This window comes from Garra rufa, chromosome 16 (assembly GCF_049309525.1).
Source record: "Garra rufa chromosome 16, GarRuf1.0, whole genome shotgun sequence".
NCBI classification, from domain to species: Eukaryota; Metazoa; Chordata; class Actinopteri; order Cypriniformes; family Cyprinidae; genus Garra; species Garra rufa.
Window position 1 is genome coordinate 10,155,705 of NC_133376.1, and position 18,487 is coordinate 10,174,191.

The window sequence follows — 18,487 nt, forward strand, 5'->3', positions numbered from 1 at the left end:
CAGACACAGGCAATCCATCTCATGAACACTTGATCATGGAACACTCAGTTTTTTATTTAATGCACATACTTACTTGCATTCAAATATTGCACCTTATATACCTGTACATAGTAAATTGAATATTTTTGTATATTGGGTTTGCTATTTTTGCACATTGTCTGTCTTGTATACTTGTATATTGTTCTTTTTATAATCTGTCATTTTTGTCACTGTCATTCTGTAGCACTGTGGAGCTTCTGTCACTAAAACAAATTCCTAGTATGTGTAAACATACCTGGCAATAAAGCTCATTCTGATTCTGATTCTCACCTAATAAGACTACTGCTCCATATAACAAGAGCTTGATAAACGGAGTAGTAATGTGAATCTTTTCTGGCACTGGGATCGTCCAGCTCTGTGGTCAAAAAGACTTCTTCATTTTTAAGCACTCAAAATCATTATAATAAACATTTCAAATAGGGATATTAAATTCTATACGAATTTGAATATTAAAACTGATTCAATTTCCTAATCTTTACTGCTTCTCTTTTACTTTTTTACTTTACTTTTACTTTTTTATATATATAAATAGGTCAGGGCTTTTCAATTTTTTAGATGCCATGGACCCCCCAAATATGATCATTCTAGTGCATAGGACCCCCAACCTAAAATTAAAAAGGCACAGTTTCTTGTTCAAAGGCCCCATTTACACTGTGAAAAACAAATATTATAAATATGCCTAAAATATTATTTGAAAGGTTTAAGGATTCATGTACATCGTTGTTAGATTTGTTTCGTACTCATAGTACCTACTGTTAGATGCATTTATATATTTTAATCATTTCAATAATTTTCCTCGTAACCGGTTGCCTTTCCACAGACCACCTAGCACTCCCTTGTGCCACCCACCTCCATATAATATTTAATGACGCAAAATATTACATTCCTACAAAATTAAATCTGGAAATAGAATCACTTGTTTCTTATTTATTTGTGATATTGCAAAAATCTTTTTTAAATATTTTATAAAGAAACGGAATTTAAAGACAGAAATATCTTTATTTTCCTCCTTCGTTTTCTGTCCATCTTGTGGTTTGTGATATGTTGTAATGTGACGGTTATTTATGAAAATAGATACATACGTACGTACGTACGTACATACAGTCCTACAGGTGGCGCTATGTTCCGAATTATGTGTCTTATTCAACTGTATTTGTGCTGTGGTTCTTCTAAGAGGGCTGACTGTTGGACAGTGCTGAGTATGTTACCGGCTATTCTGTAAAACTGACGATAATGTTGATTTAATACGTAATAATTTAATATTATATGTTGTAAACTATTATATATTAATTTCCTCCAACGGAAATTTCTAGGGCACTTAGAACCAAGCTAGCTGTCAGCTAACAATGAACATATCCTGTTAGCTTGTTAGCGAACTAGATGCCATTTAAAACACGTTGTCAGTTTCTTTAATGAATTCTTAATCAGTATTTATTATAGTTAATAAAATAACAAAACGCGCTGAAGCGCTAATGTCAATTCTTATTACACGGTTTTCTAGAAAAGTCATATGTTAGTAAGTCTAACGTTAGTTGGCTAACGTTAAATGCTGAGATGTTTAGCTCGCTCATTTGTTTACATACGATATTTGACACAAAGGATTTTAACTTGTGAGAATATAACCACACGTTATTTAAAACGAGTGCTCGTGTCGCCAGAACTAAACATGACGGTTGTCTTTAGATTGAAAGAGTTATTTGGAGCTGCTGTCTTGCATTGTACACAGTTAGGCGATTGTGTTTATAAATACAGTTTGTGTCTTATAATGTGACTAATTCGTATTTTACCAGATATTATCGGTGTAAAGGAAATATCTGGTGGCTAAGTAATATTTGAAGGCATATTGGAGCTTCTCAGTGATCAACACACAAGTCAACATGAGTACTGCTGTGAGTAGGACTGACCACGTGATCACTCACGTGATTAGTACTGATTACATTTAAACTATTGCAGCTTGTATTGCAGTTTCCCTGCTGCTAAACAACAACAGTAATACAACACCTATACTATAGTAACCACTTGTGTCTCCTGTTTTTAGACACAGAGGAAAAGACGAACATCATCTGCTCCATGTTCCCGCCGTGGAAACAGCAAGAGAAACCGGGCACAGATGTCTCAAACAGCGATGGAGACCATTGATGTACTGGAAAGTGACAGAACCAACAGTAAGTCTCATACTTTTGTTTTACCAGGTTTCCTTTACCTCTGATTGGTGATGTAAGAACAAATGATTTAATAGCCACAAAAACAAAAACAATAAAATTCAAGGCATTAATGTTTGCTTACAAAACCACCACTGGCTCTGCACCCCTTTACCTAAATTTATTACTTCAGACGTATGTGCCCTCTAGAAGCTTACGTTCTGCAAGTGAACGGTGCATTATTGTGCCATTCCAAAGAGGCACAAAATCACTTTCACAGACTTTTACCTTAAATGTTCCCTCTAGCACTCTCTATTCTATTTCTATTCTTAAAAATTAAAAACCTTCTCTGTTCTTTTTTATATCTTTTATCTTTTCTATCTTTTTTTTCCTTTTTGTTTATTATACAATTAAACAAAATAAACACTAGCTTGCTCTATTCTTTTTCTGTTCTATCAGTTTTCTTTCTATTTACTATATAATTAAAAAAAACCTTGCTACGTATACTGCATTAAACTAATCTGAGACTTGTCATAGCACATACATAGCATTGCTCTTTTGTTGATTTTGATTGCTTCCATTGTCCTCATTTGTAAGTCACTTTGGATAAAAGAGTCTATGAACTATGAACAAGCAATTGGCAAGCAGTGAGCATCACAATTTATAGGAGGGTCGAGCAACATTCAGACTTTGATTTTCCTTTTTTTAATTTGTGAACTACAATGTTTACACATAGAAACCTGTTTAAAGTGCAACACTTTTTTTTTTTTACAGCAGAACTGATGGTTAAAGATGTGAGCTACAAGGTTGTTAATTGATCAGGGTTTCTGTGGGTCTTACAAAGGTCTTAAAAAGTGTTAATTTGCCCTTCCACAAATTAAGGTCTTAAAAGTCTTAAATCAGAGCAGATATTTTCAAGAAGTTATGGTATAAAATGTTGTATGCAGTGCAAAAAATGTAATATATTCCTCAGTTTTTCCTGTACTAATATTAAAATCACTGTACATTTACTGGAGATGCAAAATGAAGGTATGAAGTCTTGTGTTGTGAACAAAACTGAGGTAATGTTTAAAACAAGAACAATTATCTTACATTTTGCAAGTAAAAATATCTCGATTTAAGAATCTTTGGACATTTGCACTGGAAAGCAAGACAAAAACTCTCATGTAGAATATCACTTTTTTGCAGTGTAATCAGAAGGTATAGTTATAGTTATTTCTATATTCTAGTGTTTGAAAGAAGAGTGATTTCTTTTGTAAAATGAATTACAAAGAAATCTAGAACTGTTGGAAGTTGTATTTTAATACTGCTAATACAACTCTTTATGTGCTTCCTAGACATTTAGATATAGGAAACTTATTGAAGCATGCTGAGTCATTTCTTAAATTATTAGATTTAATCTTAAAATCAATATTGGCATAATAATTCATAACAGATTTCCCATACAGTGCTACAAACAAATACAAATATCAATTGTCCACCATATTACTAAATTTTAGTTTGGATTATTGAATATATTACATTTTAATTATTAAGTTAGATTAATTAATACATACAATATTCATGAACATTAAATGTACATTTCTGCAGGTGGCATTTCAAACATTGTCATTTAATATTTCTGGGAATAACACTTGAATTCATTTCATTTTAATACCAACAGTGTTTTTGTTATATGAATTATACATTTACTAATGATTGTTATTCCATTTTAATTTATTTTTATTTTAAATCTTCCTAAATTGAAAATTTGAACTACATTTATGTTCTTCATTCATTTGTGTTCTTTTTTAAACTTCTGCTGGAAATGAACTGGAGTTTAAAAGAAATGCTAATGTTTTTCATTCATTCCGTCTTGTTAAAGGTGAAGATGTGGTAGATTTAACATGTGAAGGATCTGAACCTGCGGTTGTTGACCTCACCAATAATGATTCTATTGTGGTGAGTCTTGAACACTTTTGTACTATAGTAAATGTTTGAATTAAGCATATGCCTTTTGTTCTTGTGTTGTGTTGACATTATTAAGGGGATTTTTAATGAATTCTGTTTTTTCTATTTTCTGTCTCACCATTCTCTCATCATCCCTTGGGATAAAAGGTTGTGGAAGATGGTAATTGTATTTATATATATATATTATTTATATATATATATTTTTTTTAAATTAGGATTCCTGTTTTAAAAATGTCTTAACTGTGTCTTTCTTACTAAACTACATTTATGTTTGTGTTGCAGGTGTGCAAAGCAGACGTGGACAGGGCACGGAGAGTTATGTACTAAGCAGTGATGAAGAGGAAGAGTCCAGTCTTAGACTCAGTCCAGGCTTACTGTCCTCTTTACATGCCAGTTCGCGGGCCAGGTACACATATTCCATCCATTATCACATAGATTAGATTGGCATATACAAAATGAACATAGTCTTCATCTTTGTATGCAATTTTTGTGGATACAGCTTTGTGAATTTTAACATTTGAAAGTTAATATGCACTACAAGTTTTACACTTAGTCAAGCTGCAGTTCGTTGTCATCTCGTGTTGATTTTGTTTTGTGGTGCTCTGCTGTCCATAGGTCTACACCAGGGGCGGTTAGCTGTCCTGTTTGCATGGATGCATATTCAGAGGTAAGCTGTTTTATGTGCAACTAAACTGTTTAACTGTACAGTTAGTTCACACCAAAATTAACTTTGTCATCATTTACTCACCCTCACAGATCTCTCAGGGTTCATTAAAAATCTTCTTTCGTGCTTCGAAAATGCACAAAAGTGGGTTTATATGTTTGAAAAAAAAATTCTGAACATTGTCATCTTATACTCACTCTCATGTTCTTACACTTTTTTTGTGGTTCCACTGAAGTGCCTTGAAACACGCAGCATTATTCTATGTGGTTACATAATTTCAATTGAAACAGGAAGACAGGGTGGGACAAATCGAGCAGCCCCACCCCCTTTTTAAAAAATAGCCAATAGCATTTTGTTTATATCACAGGTTGACAGCTTATGACAGCCACATTCTAATACATTACCCCCTAGATTTAGTATGAAACTCTTACTAAAACAAAATAGTAATCATAATCATGCTGAGGCAAAATAATGTGATAGAATGTCATGTCAATCAAGGTTGATATGGACCATTTTTAGCTAAAATAATATAAATATTTTTTGTTAATATAAATAAATTTCCCATGGTAAACGGATGAAATCAAGGCAAATACATTAAAAAGAATTACCAAATATGATTAAAATAACCTATGCAAACAGACACTGTCAAAACATCAACCAAGAAATTAAACGATACTCTCAAAAAAAAAAACTCATGCATCATTTTCAATGTCAACCGTCACAATAAGCCAAATTTAAATGGAAAAAGTGGGCAATGTAAGTGATTGGGAAAAGCAACATAATTAGCAGGTACTTTACTTTCATTCATGCACACACATGACAGTCAAAACTCCTTGATTAATACACACGACAATAAAAAATTAACAATGATGTGCTTGCCTTCATGTCGCACTTTAACTTTACACAGAACTAGAGGAAGTCTTTTGTGAATTACATATTTTAGAACATAATACAGAAAACGAATCAAGTCCAGCAACTTTCAAGGATATAGTTCAAATCTGGACCATTTAAAAGATAAGACGGGATCATATAGACCCAGATGTTCATAACTGTACTCTGATTTCGGAGTTGCAGTGATGATAGAGCCTTCATGTCATCTTGCTCCATGAGTGTAATTCACGTTTTGAGAGTTGAGTCACTTTCTCACTCTTTACCGTGTAACTTATAGATGTTTTTCCTAAACACGTAAGTCACGCCTGACTCTTAACCTGAAGAATGCTTTGCATTTCCGGTCTCCAGTGTTTCTAGTCAAAGAGGCGTATATTCCGAGCTGTTAATCTAATGTTAAACCTATTAAAATGTTTTTAAAAAGCACATGGATCTATAGCACAATCACTTTGCAGTGTCGCAATGACCGTCATTTGTCAGTGCCTTACTCCTTTAAGTTTAATGAGTGTGTAAGTGACACAAAGCTGTCAACGTTAGCTACATTAAAAACAGATGGACGCTATTTGAATGGGTTCCTATGGAGACCGGAACAGAAGAGCATCCAATCTGACGTTAGAATTCTAATAGTGGCGCTCATCGTTTACTCAGGAAAAAGGTGTATATATAGGCATTGTGATCACTTAAATATACAGTTATTTATTCAAATATCAGAATTAATTGTACGTTCAAAATCAGAATCGTTATCACTCATGAATCATCACATCTGTCTGCTGATCCATAGTGATTTGCTAAAAGTGTGGGTGTCAACATGAGATGCCTCTACAGTGTGCGTGTGTATTTGCTAACGTAGTGATGACTGATTGGATGCAGTGCATGCACACTTGGGTTTGTTTGTTAACCAATTAGCCTATACAATATAGATATAGCGGCAGCCAGTAGCCGCTAAGAGGCTGAGTAGCCGCTTAAAGATGACGCGTTTCCACTGATCCAGGTGATGATTTATTGTAACATTGAAAGATCAGCAACATGATGATGATGATGATGACGATAAAAAGTAAGCAAAAGAAAATTAAATGAAATAAATCAAAATGAAAATGAAAACGGTCAACAGAAAGTGAGCGCCCCAGCTACTCACCCTCCTATGGAAGCAGATTAGTCTCATTAATAATTCACGCACAATACACGATGCACACATGCGTGTCCCAATTCACGTGCACGAAAAAAATATATATATTCACAAAAAAAATTCACGTGCAAAAATAAGAAAGAATATAAATTCATACAATACGTTTCACAAGTTGCAAAACACAATTCACAGATTTACAACTGTGTACAACAATTTTGAATGTTTAAAAATCACGAGTGTATCACGGACTGTGAGTGTGTGAATAGCTTTTTTACGTGTGTATTATTTAGACTTGCGTGTGTGTTTTTGAGACTCTCCTGGCAGCGAACTCCTCCCATGCGGGTCACTCGTCCACTTTAGCCAATCAGATTTGAGCCTGTCGATCGACCAATCATAACCCGCTGTGGGCGTGCCTATCTTACGTTACGTCATCAGCGCGAGTCCAGTTCCAGAATTCAGATACGATTCAGCTGTTTATCGTCTCATTTTGTTTTATACTGCATGCTTACTTAAAAATCGGTCGTTTAGACACACTCGTTAACGTGACCAGTGTAAGCCAGCTGCTGCTCAGAGTGTATTATGTTTTAATATTTATCGATTGTTATGTTTATTTAATAAAGAATCATTCACGTGGATACCATACCGCATAAAGATATTAAAATTATAAACTTAATGTAAAGCATAAAATACGTTTTTTACAGATGGGACATGTAAATAAATAGAAAATGAAAATTATCTATTTGGATATTTTTCAAGCAGTCTCTTGTGGTTTTGTTTTTTTTTGATTGAAAACAGGAAAGAGCTGTCAGAGCCAAACTTGTCTTGTGTCTCAAATCCTACGATGGCACGCATTCAGCTGATGACGATTTAATAACACTTTAATAACACACATTGTAAACCATGTACATTTCATTTAAGTTTGTTTACGCTGCAGCCTGCAGATATTATTTATTTCAGAATTGTGATGGTTATGATGTACAAGTAGCTGCTACTATTTCAACCTCTGCCACAAATTATGAGGTGATGTGAATCTAGAAGTTTCATTTGGAACTGTAACTCTTTCAAAACAGTCATGCTGCAACCCATCCATTTTAACAGTTTCAACTGATTTAACTCATGCATTATTACTACATTTCTTTAAGAATGGTACCCTATGACTTTGTATTTGTTAAGGCATAAAGCTTTGTTATGCATTGTTAAATGTTCTGGTTGTTTGTCAGAATTAAAACATTCAAAACAAGTCGGAACTTGAATGAAGTTTACTGAATAATCTTTGATGCATTCCTTTATGTGATCAGTCTGTCTGACTGACCAGCAAATTCCAGAACTGTTAATACTAAAGCAAATACAATTGCTGCTAACCAACATCATCTTGTGTTTTGTAATCTCAAAGATTTTTACATCACTGCTCAACATAAAATTATGTATCACGATAATATAATATTTTAAAAAGTACATGAATGTTGATTACATTAAAAAAAAATGCATAAAGGTGAAGTACATAAAAAGACATAAAGATTAATGTGAACGAAGAGGTCTGTAACTGTCATCCAGATGTTGTTCCAAAGTGTTAAATCCTGAAAAATGCAAGGAAAATGATTAGTGTGTTTTAATTAAACACTGCATCCAGTTGCACAAATGGTTAGTACAAACACACCGTTATTCATACACTGAGTTCTCGTGAGGTATATTCATCATTACATAAAGCTATAATAATAAAGGCAGGGTCAGTGCTAAGTGGGAGCTAGACTGGGCAGAGGACACCCAGCGTTGTTAAACAAAAACATGGCAATGAACAGAATTCTTTCTTCATTTTGGCCAATAAACAGGACATTGTGGCTAACACAAGACAGCATCTTTGGCAACACTATCTGTTTTCATAGCAGCCGCTGGCTTAAACTGGTCACGTTAACGAGTGTGTCTAAACGACCGATTTTACCTTTAGTTTTTAAGCAATCAAAATAAAACAATACACCTTTACTAGGCTAGTTACAAATGAGACGATCAACAGCTGAATCGTATCTGAATTCTGGAACTGGACTCGCGCTGATGACGTAACGTAAGATAGGCACGCCCACAGCGGGTTATGATTGGTCGATCGACAGGCTCAAATCTGATTGGCTAAAGTGTACGAGTGACCCGCATGGGAGGAGTTCGCTGCCAGGAGAGTCTCAAAAACACACACGCAAGTCTAAAAAATACACACGCAGTGTTGCCAGACGTACGATAATTATCGTATTTGTACCATAATTTTGACCTCTGTACGATGTACGATCAATAATACCACAATGTACGATAATTTCAGAATTTTGTGACACCATGGTCGTTGTAATTATAAGAGCTTCTATTCTCAAAGATCTAGCTGTGTGGATACTACGTCTACCTTCATGATTGTGAGGAGACGTGAACGTGCGTTACGCATACCTTTCAGCCAATCTTACGTCTTCTCAACCAATCATCGTGGAGAATGGCTCTCTCTCACAAGCACAAGTTAACGTTCCTGTCGTACTTAGGTCAGTTGTTTCAAAACTGAGGTTGTTAGTTTAACAATAAAGTATAGAAAATGAGTGCTGAAAAGGATAAATAGCTGTAACATCTAGATTAATAGCTGTATTTTGAACGTTTGACTCGGGTAAGATAATTAGTTTAGCATTGCAATAAGGTATAGAAAATGAGTGCTAAAAAGGAGAAATAGCTGTAACATCTATATAAATATCTTTATTTTGAACGTTTGACTAAAATACGATAATTTTCTCCCAAATACGATAATTTTGAGCTTCTGGTACGATACTTGGACATTTCCAATCTGGCAACACTGTACACACGTAAAAAAGCTATTCACACACACACATTCCGTGATACACTCGTGATTTTTAAACATTCAAAATTGTTGTACACAGTTGTAAATCTGTGAATTGTGTTTTGCAACTTGTGAAACGTATTTTATGAATTTATATTCTTATTTTTTGCACGTGAATTTTTTTTGTGAATATATATATTTTTTTCGTGCACGTGAATTGGGACACGCATGTGTGCATCGTGTATTGTGCGTGAATTATTAATGAGACTAATCTGCTTCCATACCCTCCTTCCTCCATGCCAACCACACGCAAACTAACAGGTGATATGCCCCTAAAACAAGTGACGTAACAAACCGAAAATAAATTTCAAAATAAAAGACATCAACCCAAACCTGGCACCTACAATAGATGTTTGAAAACCGCCAAACTGACACCAAACCAGCCCAAATTTTGTCAATTTTTACCCGCACAAGCAAATTCAAAACCACCTAATCTGGCAACATTGATCTCAGCCGCAGCTTCAGTGTCTATTTATAGTGTAGTGTAGGGGGTGGGGCGCTTTTGATTCTAGAGAGCATTTGATTGGGCAGAAAGTTTGATGAGAAGCTGAAGTACAGGGTGATGTCATCAAAATCGTTGATTCATATTGGCGGAAATGAGAGACTAAGTTTTGAATGCTTATATCTTGTAAACACGAATTTTGGAGCACACTAGCTTAACATTAAGGCTAACATTTTCATACTAAAAGACAAAAAAAATTAATTTTGATTTCATGGGGACTTTAAAGAATGTTATTTCTGTTTTTTGGAGCTTTAAAGCTCCTGATCATTTATTTTCATGCCATAGGAAAGAGCAAAGCAAGACATGAGTGAGTAAATGATGGACCGTTTTGATTTCGAATTTAAGTTAACATTTTATTTGAGCTGTAGTTTGTTTTGGTTTTTTGTCTATAATATAATGTGTTTCTTTGAATAATTGAAATGTCTGGCTTTGATCCCATTTTCAGATCATCGACAGTGGTCGGCTCATGGTCTCCACAAAGTGTGGCCACCTTTTCTGCAGCCAGTGCATCCGCGACTCTCTCAGCAGAGCTCACAGCTGCCCGACATGTAGAAAGAAACTCACACACAAACAGTATCACCCAATATATATCTAATGGTGAAACAATCAACTGAATGAAATCAGCTGTGTGCATCTCAAAAAATTCTGTAGTACACTCTCATGAGCTCAATATTTTCACTGGCTGTTTCATACTTGACACATGAATGGCAAGATGATATTTGGAATTATTTTGACTTGTGGGATTCTGTTGGAGCTAAAAGGGCACTTAGTCCAGGATTAAGCATTTTTAAATAGTGAATATATATATACACTGTTTTGAAGTGAAGGAGTTTTGGGAATACATCCTGACATTGAGTAGTCTGAGTTTAAGGTCTTGGCTGCTATATTAATATTTTTATTTTATTTTTGTCAACCGTCCAGTTTGTAGTATTCAATAACGTCGTTAGGGTCCAGTTCGAATGGAAAAATGAATGACCAACTGTCACAAGTAGGGTCTTGTAATGTTAGTTTAGTCTTAAACAAAATAGCTCCCTGCTGTGATGGTCTCTATTCTTGTTTGGTGAAATTTGTCAGTGAAATTTGTGAGAGTGTAATGATAGTTTGGGGCGCATCACCTTCATCTGGTGGACAACTTTTGGGTCGCCCTTCCCCTGTACCTGCTCTCATTTGTTTGTATAGCTTTAGTACCAGCCTTGTTAGCTTTAACTGTCACTCACAGTTAACTTGATTTCATTCATTGTCTGTTTATTTGATCAGATTTAATATTCAGATTATTATTTTGTCATCAAGCATATTGCATTCAAATGCGTTTTTGAGGGAACAGTGGATGCTGACTGTAAATGTGCTTTTGTCTCAGAAGCACATTTAAAGACTTCTTCATCTGATCATTTACTCAGTGGTCAGAGAATGATAAATGCATTCTTGAATATTTAGCAGAGGTTGACTGGAGGACTAAAGGTAACAAGGCTTGTTTGCAAACTATACATGTTAAATGTTAATATTTGTATATACTTTAATGTATAAAGGACCTGTAAGTTAAAAAGCGTTAGTAATGTAAAGACCATAGCATTTATTTCAATAAACATTTTGATCGCTGATTATTTACTTTGTTTCATGAGATTTAAGATGTTTTGATAAGTAATGGTTGAAATAAACCATGTAGAGAGACTTTATCCAACACAACCGTTTTCATTCTGGGGAGCTAACAATATATAGTGCATGCTTAATTATTAGGCGCATTGATATTCTGGTCATTTTAATGACTATTATTAATTTTGTATTTTATCATTTATAAGTGGACATAAAAAATAACTTATATTCAGGCATGCATAATTATTAGGCACATTTTCTTTGGCAGAAAAAATGAGCAAAAAACGAGATTTAGCGTAGATTGAAAAGTCAAAAATTGTTAAATGCCCATGAGAAGGATGCAATACTAGAGTTTGCAAAGTTAAGGCTGCATAAGAATTAAGGTGAAGAATTAAGCATGAAACCATCAGGAACCATTTCAGCCTCCAGAGCCACCATTTTCCAGAACTGCAACCTACTTGGAGTCTCCAGAAGTGCAATGTGTCTGGTTCTCAGAGATTTGCTTGGGTAAATAAATTCTAAAAAAAAAAAAAAAATGACCCTCTCTTAATAAGAATAACATGCTGAAGTGTTGTAAAATATATGAATACTTTTTTTTATAGGCTTTATACTAGTGGTGGGCCGTTATCAGCGTTAACGTGAGACTCTTATCGGGCGATAAAAAAAAATATCGCCGTTAATCTATTCTCAAAGTTGGGTTGGGAGCTGGGTCTAAACTACGCAAACTGATGACTTTCACCTTGATATTTTAGCGCGGATGTATACCTAGCCGAATTGCACTGTAGGGGGCGAGAACTAGTCTTCTAACCTGTGTGTATGCCTACTGTGAAATTACCACATCAAACGTGACGTGCTAACATGGATGCAGCTATGAAGCCGCCGGGTTTGCTTCAGGGCAGGGGCGTTGCTAGACCCTTTTTACTGGGGCACATGCCCCAGTGAAAATCTGCTGTGTCCCAGTAAAATCTCAAATCTGAGTTATAATTTACTTTGATAATCCCGAAATAAAGACATTAAACTATATGCAACAACTGAATTGAGGCTTCTAAAAGCAACACAGTTTAACCGAAGACTGTGCACGCAGATATCCATAACTGCAACGCGCACGTCGCGCAGCCTTTTACGCAGAAGTACATGCAGTGTAGGAATAGTTGATTACACAAGTTTGTATAGTTAATTGTGTTGTAAATGCAATTGTCAAGCAGTTTGTGATGCATTTTGGAAACAGGAGATGAGCCCCTGGTCTAATGCGCCACCCGGCTTGAGAAACCCATTCTCAAAGACTTACAACATTATTTGGGTAGCACACATATTCTAAATGCCTTCGGCAGAATTCGAATTAGCCATTTTAATCTAGATTAATTCCAAGATTACAGTGAGATTAATCTAGATTAAAAAATAATCTATGCCCACCACTACTTTATACACATAGGTTGAGAGTGACTCTTGAAGGACCAGCATCACATCCTCTTGTACCACTCTTTAAAACATGTCTTAAAGAATCTGACAGTAAGTTTCTGGAATTCATTTTTAGTCTGTCCTGAAAATTTCCTGTCCTGAAAAGTCTGTCTTGCAGAGATGGATTAAAAATTAACTCCCAAAATTTACTGCCGGATTCTGGAAGATACATTTTGGTAACAGTGTCAAGTCAAGTCACCTTTATTTATATAGCGCTTTTAACAATACAGATTGTGTCAAAGCAACTGCACAGTATTTAAACAGAACAATAGTGTGTAAGTAACGCATTATTGTAAATAATCAATTTTCAGTTAAAGGCAGTTCATCAATGAATTCAGTGATATCATCGTCAGTTCAGTTCAAATAGTATACGATATCGCTGGAAAGTGTCCCCAACTAAGCAAGCCAGAGGCGACAGCGGCAAGGAACCAAAACTCCACAGGTGACAGAAATGGAGAAAAAAACCTTGGGAGAAACCAGGCTCAGTCGGGGGACCAGTTCTCCTCTGGCCAGACGAAACCAGCAGTTTGTACCAATGTCCGAATGTAGAGAACTCATCAGGTTCCTGTGGTGTAGCGCCGATGGCCGTCTAGGTTGGTGAGGTCTTTAGTGATGATCCGTCTCTGGAGCTCATCTTGTTGACATCCATGGCTATTGAAGTCATCTCCAGGTGGTGATCCATGATCTAAGCTGGGTGCGGACTGGATCCGGGGGACTGCAGTGACCATCTGATCTGGATACAGGCTGGGTCTGGTGGCTACGGTGACCTCGGAATAAGAATGAAACAGACTAATATTAGCGTAGATGCCATTCTTTTTACGATGCAACGAGTGCATCAGATGTTATGGGAGCTGTTTTCGGTTCCGGCTGACCTATTTAATGCAGCCTAACAATCCTTTAACGGTGATACAAGAGGATGTGATGCTGGTCCTTCGAGAGTCACTCTCAACTTATTTGTGGCAATAAAAGTGAGTACACCCCAAGTGAACTTGTTCAAAGTGTCAATATTTTGTTTTAGCACCATTGTTCCTGGCACTGCCTTAATCATCCTGGGCATGGAATTGACCAGAGATGCACAGGTTGGTACTGGGATTCTGTTCCACTTCAGATGAGGCTTCCTTATGGGACAACGCCTATGCAAACCAACTTGTTGCAGTGTGCGGCGTATGGTCTGAGGACTGACAAGCTGACCTTTTACTTCTGCAACCTTTAAAGCAATGCTGGCAGCACTCATGCAACTGTTTTTCGAAGCCAGGTTCTGCACCCGACATACAAAACGAGTGCTCAACTTCATTGATCGACCCTTGCAAGGCCTGTTCCGAATGGAACCCATCTTGGAAATCCTCTGTATGACCATTACCACTGTAGTGTAACTAGCTTTAAGGGTGTTACTGAACCTCTAATAGCCTTGGCCATCTTTGTGGAGAGCAACAATTCTAATTCTCAAATCCTCAGAGAGTTCTTTGCCATGAGATGCCATGCTCAACATCCAGTGGTCAGTATGAGAGAATTGTATTAAAAGCACCAAATTTCAACTTTGTATGGTCCTGTCAAGCAGACAAAAACATAAACAATGATGAATAGGACATGTGGATTTGCATGGTTAAACAACATACTGCTGTTATTGATTAGGGTGTACTCACTTCTGTTGCCAGCTATTTTGACAATAATGGCTGTATGTTGAGTAATTTTCAGGGGACAATAAATATATACTGCTATACAAGCTGCACATTGACTACTCTAAAATATATCCAAGTTTCATTTCTATAGTATTGTCCCTTGAAAATATATACTAAAATGGTTGCTGAAATGTGAGGGGTGCACCCACTTTTGTGAGATACTGTATCACTTATCAATGATTTAATACTATTAATAGCAGTTATTAAGACTGATGTGGTTTGGAATTGGTAAAATGTGTTTGGGAAAAAAATATGACCAGAAAATTAACGTGATTTCACTGCCCCTTTAGCAGTGTTATGTTGTTATTTATACAGGTGCATCTCAGTAAATTAGAATGACATGGAAAAGTTCATTTATTTCAGTAATTCAACTCAAATTGTGAAACTTGTGTATTAAATAAATTAATTGCACACAGACTGAAGTAGTTTAAGTCTTTGGTTCTTTTAATTGCGATGATTTTGGCTCACATTTAACAAAAACCTACCATTTCACTATCCCAACCACTGATCTATAATAGAAAACTGGATTGCTCATGACGTCATAAAAGTGAAGCCACCGCGCCGCCATATTAGTATTCCCTAGTATTCGTATACATTCTATTGAATTAATAGGAAACTATACAATTTTACTGAGAAAACACCACATAACAAGTCAGCGTTTATATATCTGAAGTCTCACTGTACATTTTCACAATGCAAATTTGTTTAATGTCGGGAATTCCCTCTGCTTATTAAAAATGTAGGTTTAGCCTAACTTTACAGTCACACACATCAGATAAACATAAACATCGGGCGTTTAACATATGTTTACAAAAGACAAAGTGCTCATAAATCTGAATGAAGATTTGTGATTTGTATACATACACCTTAATTCATCTTAGTACATTCATTCACTGTTTATGTCATTTTGTTGTTTTTATAGGTAACGTAGGCTAACTGCATGTTTCAACAATACTTTAGTTATTAATTCGTTTATTATTTTATTCGTTATTAACAGTATTAATTTTGAAGCAGGTAATGATTTGTTCTTTAAATTAATAATTAATTAAACATACACAGCATTTTACTCACATGGAAATAGTAAATCATTACAGAATTCGCTGATTTGAAGAGTCTGAAATAGATGTTGCTCATTAAAAATATACCATAATATATACCGCTGACTACATATGGTACGGACTTAAAGACATGAAGCTTTACTTCAAAGATTTGAATTTCAGTACAACAAGCAAGTAGAGGCTTGTTTTGTATTACTTATTATTGTATAATCGAAACAATTTCAGATACTAATACCATATATATGGTTTTGTTTATTATTTCTTGCATAATTAGGTACATAAAGAAATATATTTTCATATTGGATCAGTTAACTCACCTGTGTCTGCAAGTGCGCTGCTGACACACCCACCTAAACGATTTCAATATATCGCTTATCCAGCCCGAAAAGAAAGCACCATAAACATTCCAGATAACATCTTAGGTATAATTTATTTACATACACATATCCTAAAAACTAATCCTGTGTGAATGAAATGCTTCAAATCGGGTGATTTTAGGTCAGTGGTTTACATGCAAATCAATGGCGCACTCTGCCGGTAGGGAATAGTAAGATGGCGGATCGAACACTTCCGGTGGCTTCACTGCCTAACGGCAGTTTAGAACGCAATGAGCAATCCAGTCATTATATAGATCAGTGATCCCAACACATAATATGGTGACATGCCAATCAGCTAATCAACTCAAAACACCTGCAAAGGTTTCCTGACCCTTCAAAATGGTCTCTCAGTTTGGTTCACTAGGCTACACAATCATGGGGAAGACTGCTGATCTGACAGTTGTCCAGAAGACAATCATTGACACCCTTCACAAGGAGGGTAAACCACAAATATTCATTGCCAAAGAAGCTGGCTGTTCACAGAGTGCTGTATCCAAGCATGTTAACAGAAAGTTGAGTGGAAGGAAAAAGTGTGAAAGAAACAGACGTGTCAGGGAATTTGGCTACAGTTGTCATATTCCTCTTTTTAAGCCACTCCTGTACCACAGACAACGTCAGAGGCGTCTTACCTGGGCTAAGGAGAAGAAGAAATGGACTATTGTCCAGTGGTGTAAAGCCCTCTTTTCAGATGAGAGCAAGTTTTGTATTTCATTTGGAAACCAAGGTCCTAGAGTCTGGAGGAAGTTTGGAGAAGCTCATAGCCCAAGCAGCTTGCAGTCCAATGTTAAGTTTCCACAGTCTGTGATGATTTGGGGTGCAATGTCATCTGCTGGTGTTGGTCCACTGTGTTTTTTGAAAACCAAAGTTACTGCACCTGTTTACTAAGTAATTTTAGAGCACTTCATGCTTCCTTCTGCTGACCAGCTTTTTAAATATGCTGATTTCATTTTCCACTGCCAAAAGCACCAAAATTGGTTAAATGACCATGGTGTTGGTGTGCTTGACTGGCCAGCAAACTCACCAGATCTGAACTGCATAGAGAATCTATGGGGTGTTGTCAAGAGGAAAATGAGAAACAAGAGACCAAAAAATGCAGGTGAGCTGAAGGCCACTGTCAAAGAAACCTGGGCTTCCATACCACCTCAGCAGTGCCACAGACTGATCACCTTCATGCCACGTCGAATTGAGGCAGTAATTAAAGCAAAAGAGCCCCTACCAAGTATTGAGTACATGTACAGTAAATGAACATACTTTCCAGAAGGCCAACAATTCACTAAAAATGTTTTTTTATTGATCTTATGAAGTATTCTAATTTGTTGAGATAGTGAATTGGTGGGTTTTTGTTAAATGTGAGCCAAATCATCACAATTAAAAGAACTGCCTTAAACTACTTCAGTCTGTGTGCATTGAATTTATTTAATGCAAGTTTCACAATTTATGTTGAATTAATTAAATTAACTTTTCTGAAACATTCTATTTTATTGAGATGCACCTGTATATTGTTTACTAATATTATGAAATTGCTTTTTCATGTTTTCAGTTTTAATTTTAGTTTAAGTGATTCTTTTATTTTCATTTGTTTATTTCTATTTAGTTTTTTAATTTTATTTTAGTACTTCAGCTTTTTTGTTTTCTATCTGTCAGCTTTATTTTAACTTTTAACTTTTGTCAGTTTGAAAAACCACCACGAGATGGCAGCACGTATTCATACATGTGAAGCAAGTTTTATGAAAACGCAGATTTGACTGTGATTCTCCCCCAGTTGAGGGCAGCGATGAGCCCTGTTTAAGAGAGGTGTATTTGTTCTGGGACTTTTGTTTGGTAGATTTAGTCTTCTTAAACCCCATTTAAATGTGTGCAACAACTGTATATGCTGTACAACACTGTCTAATGTACATCATTCTTATGTATATAAGAATCATATAATACATATTTACATTCAGTGAAGATGCAGTGTGTGCTTATTAGTATATTCAGGGTTTGCATAAGAGAATAACGATACAATTTAAAAACATCACATTTACATTATTACATTATTACACAATTACATATTAATACGTGCGTTATTGTACTAATGTGGAGGTGGTCAGGTGTGAGATTTTCTAGTATTTAACAAGGGCCTCCCATATTAAGACACTTTTAGTATTGTTTGCTG

The 18,487-nt window shown here is 35.7% G+C and overlaps 1 protein-coding gene across 1 annotated transcript; it reads left to right on the top strand.

The window, feature by feature from the left end:
* Window positions 1-1,190: 1,190 nt before the first annotated feature.
* rnf4 (ring finger protein 4) lies at window positions 1,191-11,766 on the top strand. Its single transcript, XM_073820843.1, has 8 exons — window positions 1,191-1,238; window positions 1,830-1,928; window positions 2,078-2,204; window positions 4,045-4,121; window positions 4,278-4,290; window positions 4,413-4,536; window positions 4,746-4,797; window positions 10,616-11,766. The coding sequence occupies exons 2-8, from the start codon at window positions 1,917-1,919 to the stop codon at window positions 10,763-10,765; spliced, it is 555 nt and encodes a 184-aa protein (XP_073676944.1). The 5' UTR covers window positions 1,191-1,238; window positions 1,830-1,916; the 3' UTR covers window positions 10,766-11,766.
* Window positions 11,767-18,487: the final 6,721 nt, after the last annotated feature.

Bases quoted from the DNA above. Each gene is read 5' to 3' on its own strand.
- rnf4 (XM_073820843.1), top strand. The intron at 4,537-4,745 runs GTACACATATTC...TGCTGTCCATAG, and splicing joins CATGCCAGTTCGCGGGCCAG to GTCTACACCAGGGGCGGTTA. The intron at 4,798-10,615 runs GTAAGCTGTTTT...TCCCATTTTCAG, and splicing joins GCATGGATGCATATTCAGAG to ATCATCGACAGTGGTCGGCT.